At 36.8% G+C, this 13077-nt stretch overlaps 1 protein-coding gene across 3 annotated transcripts in view; it reads left to right on the forward strand.

Moving 5' to 3' along the window:
* Positions 1-13077, forward strand: part of POP1 (POP1 homolog, ribonuclease P/MRP subunit) — a 31598-nt gene that overhangs the window by 288 nt on the left and 18233 nt on the right. Inside the window, exons 1-11 of one of the 3 annotated variants that reach the window (XM_074200474.1) lie at positions 62-303; positions 403-489; positions 685-907; positions 1981-2130; positions 4617-4796; positions 4945-5120; positions 6882-7130; positions 10695-10782; positions 11102-11283; positions 11924-12174; positions 12298-12391. In XM_074200474.1, coding sequence (XP_074056575.1) covers positions 1983-2130; positions 4617-4796; positions 4945-5120; positions 6882-7130; positions 10695-10782; positions 11102-11283; positions 11924-12174; positions 12298-12391 — 1368 coding nt within the window. In that variant the 5' untranslated portion in view covers positions 62-303; positions 403-489; positions 685-907; positions 1981-1982. Of the gene's footprint in view, positions 1-61; positions 304-402; positions 490-684; positions 908-1980; positions 2131-4616; positions 4797-4944; positions 5121-6881; positions 7131-10694; positions 10783-11101; positions 11284-11923; positions 12175-12297; positions 12392-13077 lie in introns of those variants that run through there. The other 2 variants (XM_074200472.1, XM_074200473.1) reach the window with 2 other exon arrangements.

The raw sequence follows: 13077 nt of genomic DNA on the forward strand, positions 1-13077 counted from the left end.
CCCCCGGGGGAGGGGCGTTTATGAGGCATCCGCGATGCGGCCCGACTCGCCCGGACGGATCTGACCGCTTTGACAAGACCCCAGCGCCCTCCCCGCTCCGGATCCAAGCCCGAGCCCGCCCGCGGCCGTGGAGGATGCTGTTAATAATAATAATTCTAGTAGTGATAGTGATAGTAACCATCCACATCTGCGTAGCCTTGACCTCGGTCAGAGACTAGGAAGGCCTCCCTCCATGCTCCCAGCCACCCTGGGTGGCGCGGCCCGGCCTTGTCGCGAGGCCCCGAAGGAAGCGCCTCCTCCCGGGTGCGCCCTTCCAGCCGGCCTGTCTCCTCCCTCCGGCACGGTCTCCTAACACGGTGCCTTCCTTCTAATGACTCTCCATTTTCCCTGTATTTCTGGCAGGTTTGGCCGAACGGTTCAGTCTCCCACCAGCTCCTTGATAGCGGGGACCGTCTCTTCCTCCTGCTTGGGCCTCAGCACCTAGTGGCGGTGAGTACTCAAGATTGCTCCCTCGCTTCATTGATTCGACTTCAAACCGATTGGTCTGGTGGATACATTGTTCCTCCATCCTCCCCAAGACTTTCCAGTCATCTGCGAATGCTGCGTGAATCAGCATAATAATTACACAGTGTTTTGAGGTTTGCAAAACGCTTTACAAATGTTATCTCATTTGATTCCTCACAGGGAAAAGTTGGATAGATTCCTTTCATCAAAATGTCATTGTCAAACCAAGTGCCTTCTCCATGCCAGGCACCATTCTGAGCTCAGGACATCATTCAACCCATGGAACATGAGAAGTTAGCTGGAAAGTTCTGAACCCTGTATAACTGCGCTGGGAAGCATTTATTGCACAGCCCTCCAATTGGAGGAGAAAGACATTGGAGAAATTGCTGAATATAAAAACTGAGTTAGTCTCCATTGTCATGAGATTTCAGATGATTTGAATTTATCCCCGGGGGAGGCATTTCATTTGAGGATTTGAAACCAATCAGAAGCTGATTGAAAGTTGGAATGTATAAAATATCTAGGGAGTCTCCCTCAACTTATGTGAACTAAATGAAGATAGTTGCAAAATACTTTATGGGGAAAAAAAATAGACTTGAAAAATTAGACACATTCATTGCTCATGGCTGTCAGTATAATGAAAATACTACTAACCAAATTAATTTACCGATTTAGGGCTATACAAATCATACTCATACTACTAACCAAATTAATTTACCAATTTAGGGCTATACAAATCATATTCCCAAATAATCACTTTATAGAACTTGACAAAATACTAAAATTAATCTAGAGAAACAAAAAGACAATCATTAAGCATTAATAAATATCTTTTGGAAGTCTTGGGGGTACAAAGAAAGTAGGAATTTATACAGAATGAAGTGAGTATAACTAGGGAAAACAATTTATCCTTTGAGTTCATTGTTGTAAAGGTAAACATTTGAAAGATAATGAATGGATTTGTGTGTGACAGGGAGGGGAATGAGGGGATGATGGGGCATGTAGAGAATAGGGATAATTATATCAGATAAAGGAGAAAAGTAAGAATAGAGGTTCCACAAAACATTGGTTATATATACTTTTTAGAAACATTTACATAATAGAGATTCATAGTGGTAAATTCAATTTTTTTGTTCAATTTTTTAATAGAGAACATTTAGCAAATTAAATGTAGTTAACATTTAGTTAATATTTCACTGCACTTTGGAAACAATGGGGAGTAGATAATATGGAACCTTTTGTTAGAAATTCCAGTTCTTTATAAGTAAATACAATCTTGCTATTTTCCAAAAAAAGTATTAAGAATCTAAACATTTTTTTCTATCATCACTTTGGATAAATAATCTTTCCATTATAATCTTTATATTGTCAAATAAAGTTTTATGGGTCATTCTAAGTGAAATTATTCTAATATGTGTTGATTTTTGATGTTAGACCTCACTATCTTCTGATAATGTTTGAATGCTTCTTTTATAGAAATGTCTAATGCAAGAGAAAAGAAACATGCCAAGAAAATGAGAAACCAGCCAACCAATGTGACCTTATCCTCAGGTTTTGGAGCTGCTAATGAGAGAGGAGCAAAGCATCATAATGGAAATGAAAAGTTTTTCCAATATCAAAAACAAGGTATTGCTTATATACTTTCCATTTAGATTTTGTTTTTGCCAAGTTGTTTTGGTAGCCATTATACAAATAATAGATAGTTTAAATTGTGAGCATAATGTTTAGTTTTTAAATTGCTATATTTTTTATCCTTTCAGAAAAGGGACTGTTTAACATTTTTCTTTATAGTCATAGTACACACTATTAACACTTAAAAACTTTTTTCTTTACCCAATAAAGATGATTATAAAAATTTTGTGTTGCTACTAGCAATTGTAAGCAGTACTTAGTACAAGCCCAGTGTTATAACTGAAGAGAATAGAAGTTTTAAGAGGAAGCGAAGTAGGAACTTAAGGGCTGGAGCTGGATAAATGAAAAGTATGAAGATAAAGGATCTCATCTCTCTTGCCTTCTCTAGGTCATTGATTTATCAAATAGTTCTTGATTATTACAACTTTAGTCTCTGTTAACGTCTTTTTTTTCACCTGTAAACATTTTCATCCCATTTACCAGTTTTCTTTTTGGAAGTTTAAAAAAGTATGCTTCCATCTGTATTAATTTCATCAGTTCTTTTTTGGGGGGGATGGATAGCATTTTTCATGATACGTTCTTCATTATTTTATTTAGAATGCTGATTCATTCATGGTTAATCATCCTACAGTATTGCCAGTAGTGTGCAAGTATTCTCTTGATTGTATTCATTTCACTTTGTATCAGTTCATACAAGTCTCTCCAGGTTTTTTGAGACCATCTAACTCATCATTTCTTATATCACAATAGTATTCCATCACAATCATGTAACTATAAATTGGTTCAGCATTCCCCAAATGATGGGCATTCCCTTAATTTCTAATTCTTTGCCTCTAGGAATGAGCTGCTATAAATATTTGGGCATAGTTCCAAATTGTGCTACATAATGGTTGAATCAGATCACACAATTCCACCAATGGTGTTTTACTGTCCCAGTTTTTCCACATCCCCTCCCATATCTATAATTCTCCTTTTCCTGTCCTGTTATCCAATTTAGTAGGTATGAGGTAAGTACCTCATTGTTTTAATTTGCTTTTCATCAATCGGTAGTGATTCAGAGCCTTTTTTATATGACTATAGATAGCTTTAATTATATGATATGAAGCCTTACTGTTCTTATGTTTTGATCATTTGTTATTTCACTTGGGGGGGATCTCACTTAAAATTTTTTTTCCTAAATCCTGTTGTACTCTTGAGCTTGCTTTCTTTGTCTTCATTACAAAGCAGATCTCAAGCTGATAACTCTTCATGGGTCCTTGCCTCTTTCTTATAAAGTGGACCTCAGATCTTCATAATCTTAGATGCCCTTGTCTCCAGGACCTTGTTGTTATGGTGTTTGATACTGGGCTGAATAAAATAAAAAGTGCCATTGGTTGATAATCTTTATTTTGAGGGGCAAAAAATCATGAATCAGTCAAAAAATGGTATATCAGAAAGGGGAGGGGTCTTAGGTTGGGCAAAGCATAGAATATCTCTGGTCATAAGATGGGCAAGGTAAGAGTCATCTCTGGTGACTAATCATGAACTGTTCACCTCATAATAGACGAGAGAGTGGTACAAAAAAAAGTTGGGGGACTTTCCAAAGAATCAAGGCATCACACTAGTGCTGGGTTTGGAGATGGAATTAGAGCAAAAAGAATGGAGTTAGCTTGTCAGAATTCTTGTGATTGTGCAAGTGTCTTGCATGAAAATCCTTTGACAGTGGGCAAGGGGTCCTTAAGTAGTTTAATAATCAAAGTGGGATATTACATTGGGGCAGTTTAGGGTGGTGACTAGACAACCCATTGGAATACCTGCAAAGACTCCCTGAACCCCCCCACCCCCACCCCGTAGCACTTAAAGAATTAGCAAAGGTTGGAATTAAAGATTGTTAGCTTGGGTTGGCTAGTTTATTCTGCTTTATCACTGGGCTAGGGAGTCCGACAATCTGTGTGCCCTACCTTGGTTTATGTTAATTCATAACTTATTGATAAGGGACTCCCATTATTATGGCTTTAACTGCAGGAAGTTTTTGCTAGGAAACCCACATCTTAACTTAAACTGCTTGAACTTTGAGGGAGTCCACATTATGGCTTTCACTAATGGGGATACTATAGAAAGTAAGCCTCATAACTTGTAAAGAAGTGGTGAGCATTTTATTAAAATTTGAGTTCTGCTATAAAAGCCTATCTTCTAATTACCCCTATATGATTTTTGTAAAATATCAAACTGATTAATGCTGATTGGAATAGAATGGGACTCTAAATGAATCGTTCCTCACAGTTTTATGAAGAGCATCTTGTGATTGACAGTGGTCAGGCAGCCTCCTTAAGACCAAAGGTAGAGGGATTCCCCACATTTGGACATCATGTAAATGATTTTGTTCATAATAAATGCTCAATAAATATTGTTGAATGATTGATAGCTTTTATGCCTGAGATATTTTAGTGCTTTTTAGTTTCATACTTGATGTGTTAATGTTTCCTTTTTGAAAATCTTAGAGCTCCATTCTGGAGCTCCACAGCATCAGCAGCCAAAATCGACACATGTATCTTCTGAAACTCGTATGAATGAACAGCCTTTCAAGGGTCAGTACAGAGGAGAAAAGGGCAGCAAAGGACAAGCAGGATGGAGAGGAGGGCACCAAGGTGCTGCTCGGGAAATTCCGAAATATATAACTGGTAGGTTGGACTACAGTCAGGATGGCTTCGGGAAGTTTAGTTCTACTGCTGGAAACTTTCTTTCCTTTTTTTCTTGAACAAATAAAACATTTTGTGGGTGTTTTCTGTTTCACCTTTTTACATCTTAAGAGTGTGATTTTCTTTTTAGCATCTACTTTTGCACAAGCCCGAGCTGCTGAAATTAATGCCATGTTGAAGGCAGTGACACAGAAATCTTCCAATTCACTAGTGTTTCAAACTCTTCCTCGACATATGAGAAGAAGGGCCATGAGCCATAATGTGAAACGCCTTCCCAGAAGACTTCGAGAGATTGCTCAGAAAGAGGTACTATTTTAATAATTATTTATGTGAGAGGTATGTTCACAGACGTGGAGTTTAAAACACAAGGAAGTGTGGGTCTAGATGGGGTGGGGGGGTTCGGGGAGGGAAATCTTTTTTTCCGTCAAGGGCCATTCAGATTTTTATAACATTGCAGGATACAAAATTATTAACTTAAAAATTAGCTTGCCATATTTGGTTAAACATTGAATTAATTCACCCCTAAAAAGCTGCTAGGTTTATTGAATTTCGAAGCCTACCTGAGATTGCTTTGACAGTGCCAGACCAAATGATTTCAGCTATGGGTCAGTCATTATTTTCTCCTACCCTGCAAACTTAGCATCTTAGAAATTGCTTCAGCTGGGTACTCAGATCTCATCAGCACCCGGTCCTCTGCTGCTCCCTTCGATTGTGAAGGGCTGGAGGCAAGCAAAAACTCCCAGAAGGTGGACCTAGAAACCCACTCCACCCTTCCTTTCCTCCTGACTACATGGCTTGCTGTGGACTCTGCCACCATCAAACCATGGTACAGGGGTTCCTTTTCTTGTCCTTCCTTGTTTTTCTGTTTCCTTGTGTGTGATATTTTCCTATTCTAACTCCTGGAGTGAAGAGCCTACCTCTTTCTGATTTGTATCCTCAGCCCTTTGCACTGGTACATAGAGGGCACCTAATAAATGTTGCTTTCCTGCCTTGTCCTTTAGGTTATACTTAGTTTTCTACTTTTGCCTCTTAGTGGAAATTTATTTTTGCAACCAAAGTTTGAAACTATCTGGCAGTAGTTAAATACTGTCCAAGATTAGAAGAAAGGAAATAGGAGGTCTTGCAGGTGGTGTAAAACCCAGTTAGTTTGAGGCACCAAGGAAGAGTTTGTGGGAGAGTCGACCCTCCCTCAGAGGTTAGTGAATTTTCCAGCTAGCTAGCTGGAAAATTCCTCTAATTTAACTCGGAAAGAATTGGACATTGCAAGATTGGGATAGAAATTCGGGTTGGTGTTTTTTGTTGCTCTTGAACAGCTTTTACACCTGTGTATTGAGGCCTTAAGTACTATTAAAGTGCATATTTCTGTGTGTGTGTTTGTGTGTGTGTGTGTGTGTGTGTTTAGACATCCAATGCTGCTGCTTTACTAAAACCGACGACTGATTTTACCTATGAAGTCATTAAATAAAGTGCAGGTCCAGAGCCAGGCTACCAGGTAGCCATATGATTTGAGGAAAGTTACCCCTTGGGTCTTCGTTTTCCTCTTCTACTAGATAAGGAGGTTGGACTAGTTCATCTTTTAAACCCTTTTTAACTAAATGTGACAGGTTCTTGGGAAGAATTTAATTTGTTTTCAAGTTAAAAGACTGAATGTTTTAAGGCTGAGCCAAGTTTTGACTTTTTGTTCATAGTTTGAGCATTTTGAGATCATAAAAATGATTTGTTTTAATCACAAAAGTTTTTTAGCCTGATATTGCCCCAATTGTGGTTTTTTTTATTATAAGCAATATAATTCAAAATGGATAGCATTAGATTTTCAGTGGGTAGCCTAACTGCAGACAGTTATTTCCCCCTTGTGAATTAATCATTGTGATTTTTTTGTGTTTTACTAGAACAGGATTTTTATAGTGTCATTCCAGAAAATGCTACAATTGAAGAAAAAATAAAAACTCTGGCATATACTTTGATCTCAAACCCAATGGTTTTGAATTGTGCAATTTAACATTATTATAAGATGTCTTATACTGAAAGTTAAAGACTACCTCTGAAAAAATGTTTTTGACAACATAGGCAGAGAAAACAGAGCATCAGAAGAAGGAACACTCAAAAAATAAATGTCGAAAGGCTCGAAGATGTCACTTAAACCTGCTCTTGGAATTTAACCGGAGACAAAAAAAGAATGTGTGGTTAGAAACTCACATCTGGCATGCCAAAAGATTCCATATGGTGAAGAAATGGGGTTACTGCTTAGGGGAGAGTCCCACTGTTAAGAGCTATAGAGCTTCCTACAGAGCAATGACAAGACATTGCCTCCTTCAGGTATGACACTTTCATTTCCTTTACTTTTATTTTTATTTAGTATTTTCTGAGACTTTTTAGGGTAATGGTATGGCAAAACCTCATTGGGCAGCTAGATGGAACAGTGGAAAGAGTGCTGGGCTTGGAGTCAGGATTCCTCTTCCTGAGCCTCAAGACACTCACTTGCTTAGTTTAGAAATGGTAAACTAGATCATTATCTTTTCTAAGAAAATCCCAAATGGAGTCGTGAAGAGTCAGACGGGACTTAACAACAATAACTTTTAATTAATTTAGACCTTGCAAATTTGGATCTCGGAGCAATCACGCTTATATTTCTGCTTGATTTCTTTTAAAAGCAAAAATGGTATATGAGATTGTAGGAATTGTGTAAGTACGTGTTTGTACATGTGTGTGTGCACACATGTATAGAATTGAACACAAAGGTTGGTTAATTTGTAACCAACTTGAGAACTTTTAAAATCCTTTGTATTAATAAGTATGTGTAAAGAACAAGGAGTATGGGGGAAAAATAAATCATTGGGGAAAAAAGTCCTCAAATTCCCAAATTTTGAATAAATAATTTAGAATGTCTGCATAAACTAACCAAGAGGAGGATCTGTTGAGGAATTGCCTAAAATTTTTGATTTATGTTGAGTATGTTCTGAGAGAGAGGAATCTGCTTTGAAGCAGCAAACTACTGATGCCCCATTGGAGACAATTAAACTAAAACTATTTCCTTTGATCCTTAAAGTAACAATATGAAGTAGGTAGTATTGTATTATTTTCCAGAAATTTGACAAAATATAAATCACCTTTTAAATAGTAAATTGGAATTTAAAATATGTGAATCATTTCCTGTCATTCATTGAGAAAAACAGTTACTGATGCTAAGTTGAAATCTTTTCAGAGTGATAATTTAATTTATAGAGGTAATGAAAGCAACTTATTGTCTTATAATTTTAGAGGTTTAAGACATTAATATGCTTTTACCTTTCTTTTACTTTCCTATTTCTTTATTGTAATAATATAAAATTAAAAATTAAAAAAAGAAATAAGAGTAAATATGAGAGTAAACATAACCCCCCCCCCCCCCAAGAAGATGAGAAACCTCAAGAATAGTGAGAGGTGAGAGAGGGGGAAAAATGTACTTCAGTCTGTGTTCAGATTCCAATGGCTCTGTCTCTGGGGTGAGTTGCCTTTATCATAAGTCCACCAGAGAAGTTGCTTCAATATTTCTCCCACATTTACTATTACAAGCTGTATTTCCCTCCACTATTCCTTCCCACTCTCATTTATTCTGTTCTTTCTTTCTTTCCATTTGTCCTGGCCCTGTTGTATCTGAGTACTCTTTCCCACAATCTTCCCTCTCTTCTATCACCTCCCCCCTCCACTTCTCTCCCCATTCTCCCTTATCCCATCCCTTTCTTCTCATTTTTCTCTAGGATAAGATAGATTTCTATACCCTATTTAAGTGTGTATGTTATTTCCTCTAAGCTATTTCTGATGACAGTGAAGGCTCGCTTGTTCTCCCTTGCCTTCTCCCATTGCACTTCATTGAAAAAAGCTTTTCTTGACTCTTAGGTGAAATATCTTAACCCCTTCTTCCTCTCCTTTCTCTTCCTCCCAGTACTTTCCTTTGTCATCCATTGATTCCATCTTTTTTACTATACCATTATATTCAGCTCCTTCCTGTGCCCTGTCTATATATGCTCCTTCTAACAGCTCTTATAAATGACAAAGTTCATATGAATTATCAATATCTTCTTCCCATGCAGGAATACAAACAGTTCAACATCATTAAGTTCCTTATAATTAGTTCTTCTCGTCTATCCCCTCTATGGTTCACCAGAGTCCTGTACTTGAAGATCAAACTTTCTGTTTAGCTCTGGTTGTTTCAATAGGAAAGTTTGAAAGTCACCTGTTTCATTGAAAAGTCTACCTTTTCCCCTGAAAAGAGGATGTTCATTTTTTCTGGGTAGTTGATTCTCATTTATAAACCAAGATCTTTTGTCTTCCAGAATATCATATTCCAATTCCTATGAGCCCTTAATGTAGGTGCTGCCAGATCCTGTGTAATATTGACTATAGAGCCATAGGAGTTGAATTGTTTGTTTCTGGCAGCTTTTAGTATTTTCTCTTGGGAGACTTGGGAGTTTTGGAATTTGGCTATAATATTCCTGGAAGATTTTCTTTTGGGATCTCTTTCAGGGGGTAACCAGTGAATTCCTTCAATTTCTGTTTTACCCTTTGCTTCTAGGATCTCAGGGCAATTTTGCTGTATTGTTTCTTGAAAAATGAGGTCTAGGCTCTTTTCCTGGTTATGACTTTCAGGTAGCCCAATAATTTTAAAATTATTTCTCCTGGATATGTTTTCAAGGTCAGTGAAAATTTTCTTCTAATTTTTGGCTTTTTTTGGAAGAGTTTTATATCTTCCTGATTTCTCGCAAAGTCATCATCCCTGGTCCCATTCTGCATTTGAAGGAGTTATTTTCTTCAGAGAGCTTTCTTTCTCCTTTTCCAGCTGGGCAGTTCTGCTTTTTAAGGCATTCTTCTCCTCATTTGCCTTTTGTTTTGCTTTTTCCATTTGACCTAAAATGGTTTTTTAACATATTATTTTCTTCAGTACTTTTTTGTCTTTCACCAAACTGCTGATTTGGTTTTCATGATTTGTCTGCATCGCTGTCATTTTTCCTCCCAATTTTTCCTCTACCTCTCTTAATTGGTTTTCAAAGTCTTTTTTTGAGCTCATCCACAGCCTGAGACCACTTTCCATTTCTCTTAGAGGCTTAGGATACAGAAGCTTCAAATTTGTCATTTTCTGAATCTTCCATGTAATTCCAAAGTAATTTTTTATGGTTAGATTCTTCCTTTTCTGTTATTTGCTCATTTCCTCAGCCTAAGACTAAATTACTGCACTAACAAGGCTTTGGGTTTTTTGGGGGGACACCCCACTGAGACCTTTATTCCTTCAATGTCTTATGCTTTCTTGCCTGTACTTTGATATGTAGATGACCACAGGTGCTTCTTTCTTCCCTGAAGCTGTGAGGGGCCTCCCTGGGCTGTCTTAGTATGGAAGCCCAAATTGCAACCTGGATCTGAGTGTGGGCAAACAGCAGTGTCCTGCCCCAGGGAGAGCAGAGAGACCTCTGCAGTCTCCCCTGACCCCCTTACCATCTCTGGCCTGTGTTCTGGAGGTGCAGGCTTACTTCCCTGATTCTCCCTGAAAGTTCTCATGGCAGGGCTGTTCTGAGGCCGGTGCTCCTGCACTCTGGTACAGCAGAGTTCTCTCATTGCCCCTTCAAGCTGTTCCTGGTGATCCCTGGGCTGTGCTGCCGCTTTTTCCAGTCCCTGGTCCCAGTGGATTTTTTTGGACACCTTTCCCATGGAACTTCTAAGTTTTCTTGGACTGGGAAATTGTATTACTCAGAGTCATAATTTGACTGCTTTTGGAGTTTTTTGGGGGGAGGAGTTTCAGGGAAATCCTGCTTTCACTGCCATCTTGGCTTCCCGTGCCCCCCCCCCCCCCCATCCTATTTCATTAAAATGTCTCAAACGTATGTTTCTCTTTCTCACTTTTGTGTGCAGGATTTATCGTACTACTGTTGTCTGGAGTTAAGTGGCACAGAAGAAGAATTACTAAAGGCATTGTCTCGAATGTGTAGCATAGATACAGGTAATGATTTGTATGTAACTATATACATAACACATAACATTTACTTGGTTTTGAAAAGTTAATAGAAAAAAGTAAATAAAAAATAGAAAAATTAGTCCTTTCTCTTACAGAATTTTAATGAATTGCAGCCACTACAAAGATCTTTTTGAAAAATTTTAGACCTTTGTTTAGAGTCAAGTAGTAGTCATCATAGATGAAATGTTTCAAGTGTATACACTTTCTAATGCTGTTACCAGAATGACCTTAGGCAAAGAGATTATATTAAAACCTAGCTTCTCAAACTGCAATAATAAGAATGCTGTACATCTCATTGTTTTAGGGCTCACTTTTGCAGCAGTTCATTTTCTGTCTGGAAAACGACAAGGCTCTTTGGTCCTCTATCGGGCTGATAGATATCCTGAAGAAATGCTTGGGCCCATTACATTTATTTGGAAACCTGATGATGGTTCTAGTCCTGTAAATAGAAAATTGTGGTTATGGACACATCCAACTCTGAAACAGGTATAATTTTTCAATTTTTTTTTTCATTCAGCTTAGAATAATGATTTTCTTTTTTACTTTTAGTGGGCAACTTAGAATAGTGTTCATTGGGAATAGATACTATAAAACCTTGGGATAATTGAACACTCCTGGCTAAATATCTTTTGAGTTTATAAACAGAAACCAAAGATATTTCATAGGATCACAAATATTATCTGAAAAGTAAGAACTGATTTTTCATGATAATTAAGCTTTAAAGAAAGATGGATAAAACATGCCTAGTTTGGAGATTTTTTTTTAAAAAATAAAACAGACTGATTTAACAAAATCACTTTTATTGGGTGCTTAATAGGTGCTGTTTAGTGATAAACCATTTTAAGAATGTTGATAAGATTTCCTTCATTGCATTCTTTCATGGTTTGACTGTCTCCTTTTCTTTCATATTTTCATTGTGTTCCCACTTTAAAATTGTATTGTTTATTCAAGCTAATTCTTTGGCTGGTTTTTATTTGTTCAGATTGTTGATACATAAAAATTCTTTAGATAATTAGTGAATATTTATGTAAATTTTAACAGAAGGATTACATAAAAATCATCTTAAATCTGTCCAGCTTTCTAATTTTAAATTAACTAAGATGTCTTAAATTAATTCTATCCTTAGGACATATTAACTGAACTAAAAATAGTATGTCAGTGTATGCAACCTTTAGAAGCAGCTGCCTCTATCCCTGAAGTAGTTTTGTTACCACACGAAGAGAAAAGTCACATTGAACATACTGAGAATTGTAAGAAAAGAAAGAGGGATGATGGAGAAAAAGATAGTAATCCAGTGAAAAAAATTGTGGGTGATGGAACTAGAAGTCCATTTCAACCATATTCTTGGACATCCTCAACTACTGGCATTGTGGTCAGGTATATAGCTGCTTTATCCCAAACTCTTTGTGCATTTTCAACAGAGTTCTCCATGTTTGTTTGTTTTCCAAGTTTTTTTTTTATCATAGCAATTTAAAATCTTGTCCTCTTTTTTAATTTTAGTGATTTGACAATGGAGATGAACAGATATCGACTGATTGGTCCACTATCCCATGCTATTCTTACTGAGGCACTGAAAACTGCTTCTGTCTATACTGTAAGAATATATGCAATCATAATTTTTCTGACCATCATTGCAAGTATACAGAATCTAATTGAAGATAGTGTATTAAAATTGTAATAACGTCTCATTCTGTATTTTATCATTATTTGACTCTCTTTTTTCTCTTTTCTCTTGGTTTCTCTGTTATCTGGATTTAATGTTCTTCCCATTGTTCTGTAGTGTTTCTCTGCCAAATAATTGGGCTAAACTTCAACTTTTATCATATCCTCATTGAAGTGTCTATATGTTGTACTTGAAATTTATAAGAATGTTGTTGTAAACTTTAGACTTGATTACTTAAAAACATTAATGTTTTACCTTTAAGATGAATATTCTGTATAAGTTTGAAAGAGAAGAAGGATGGTTTCTTTTTCTTAGTACATTGTTTAGAAAAATGAATGCTTTCATATATATACATATATATATAAAGATGACAGTTGCTTTATATCAGGTACTAAAATAGTAATGATTTCAACGTTTATGGTCTTAAATTAATTGTATTTTTCCTCATGTGGAATCTTAAAAAGTAGATAACAGGCCCTTGTTTAATTAGCTATATTTGTTATTTCTGAAATTATGAGATCAATTTCCATTTGATTGAACATTGATTAGTAGGTTGTTTAGACAAATGGTGTCAATTACTGACTAAAAAAAGGGAAAAGTAATAAATTTGGCCCTCA

Source organism: Macrotis lagotis, chromosome X (genome assembly GCF_037893015.1).
Source record: "Macrotis lagotis isolate mMagLag1 chromosome X, bilby.v1.9.chrom.fasta, whole genome shotgun sequence".
Classification (NCBI taxonomy): Eukaryota; Metazoa; Chordata; class Mammalia; order Peramelemorphia; family Peramelidae; genus Macrotis; species Macrotis lagotis.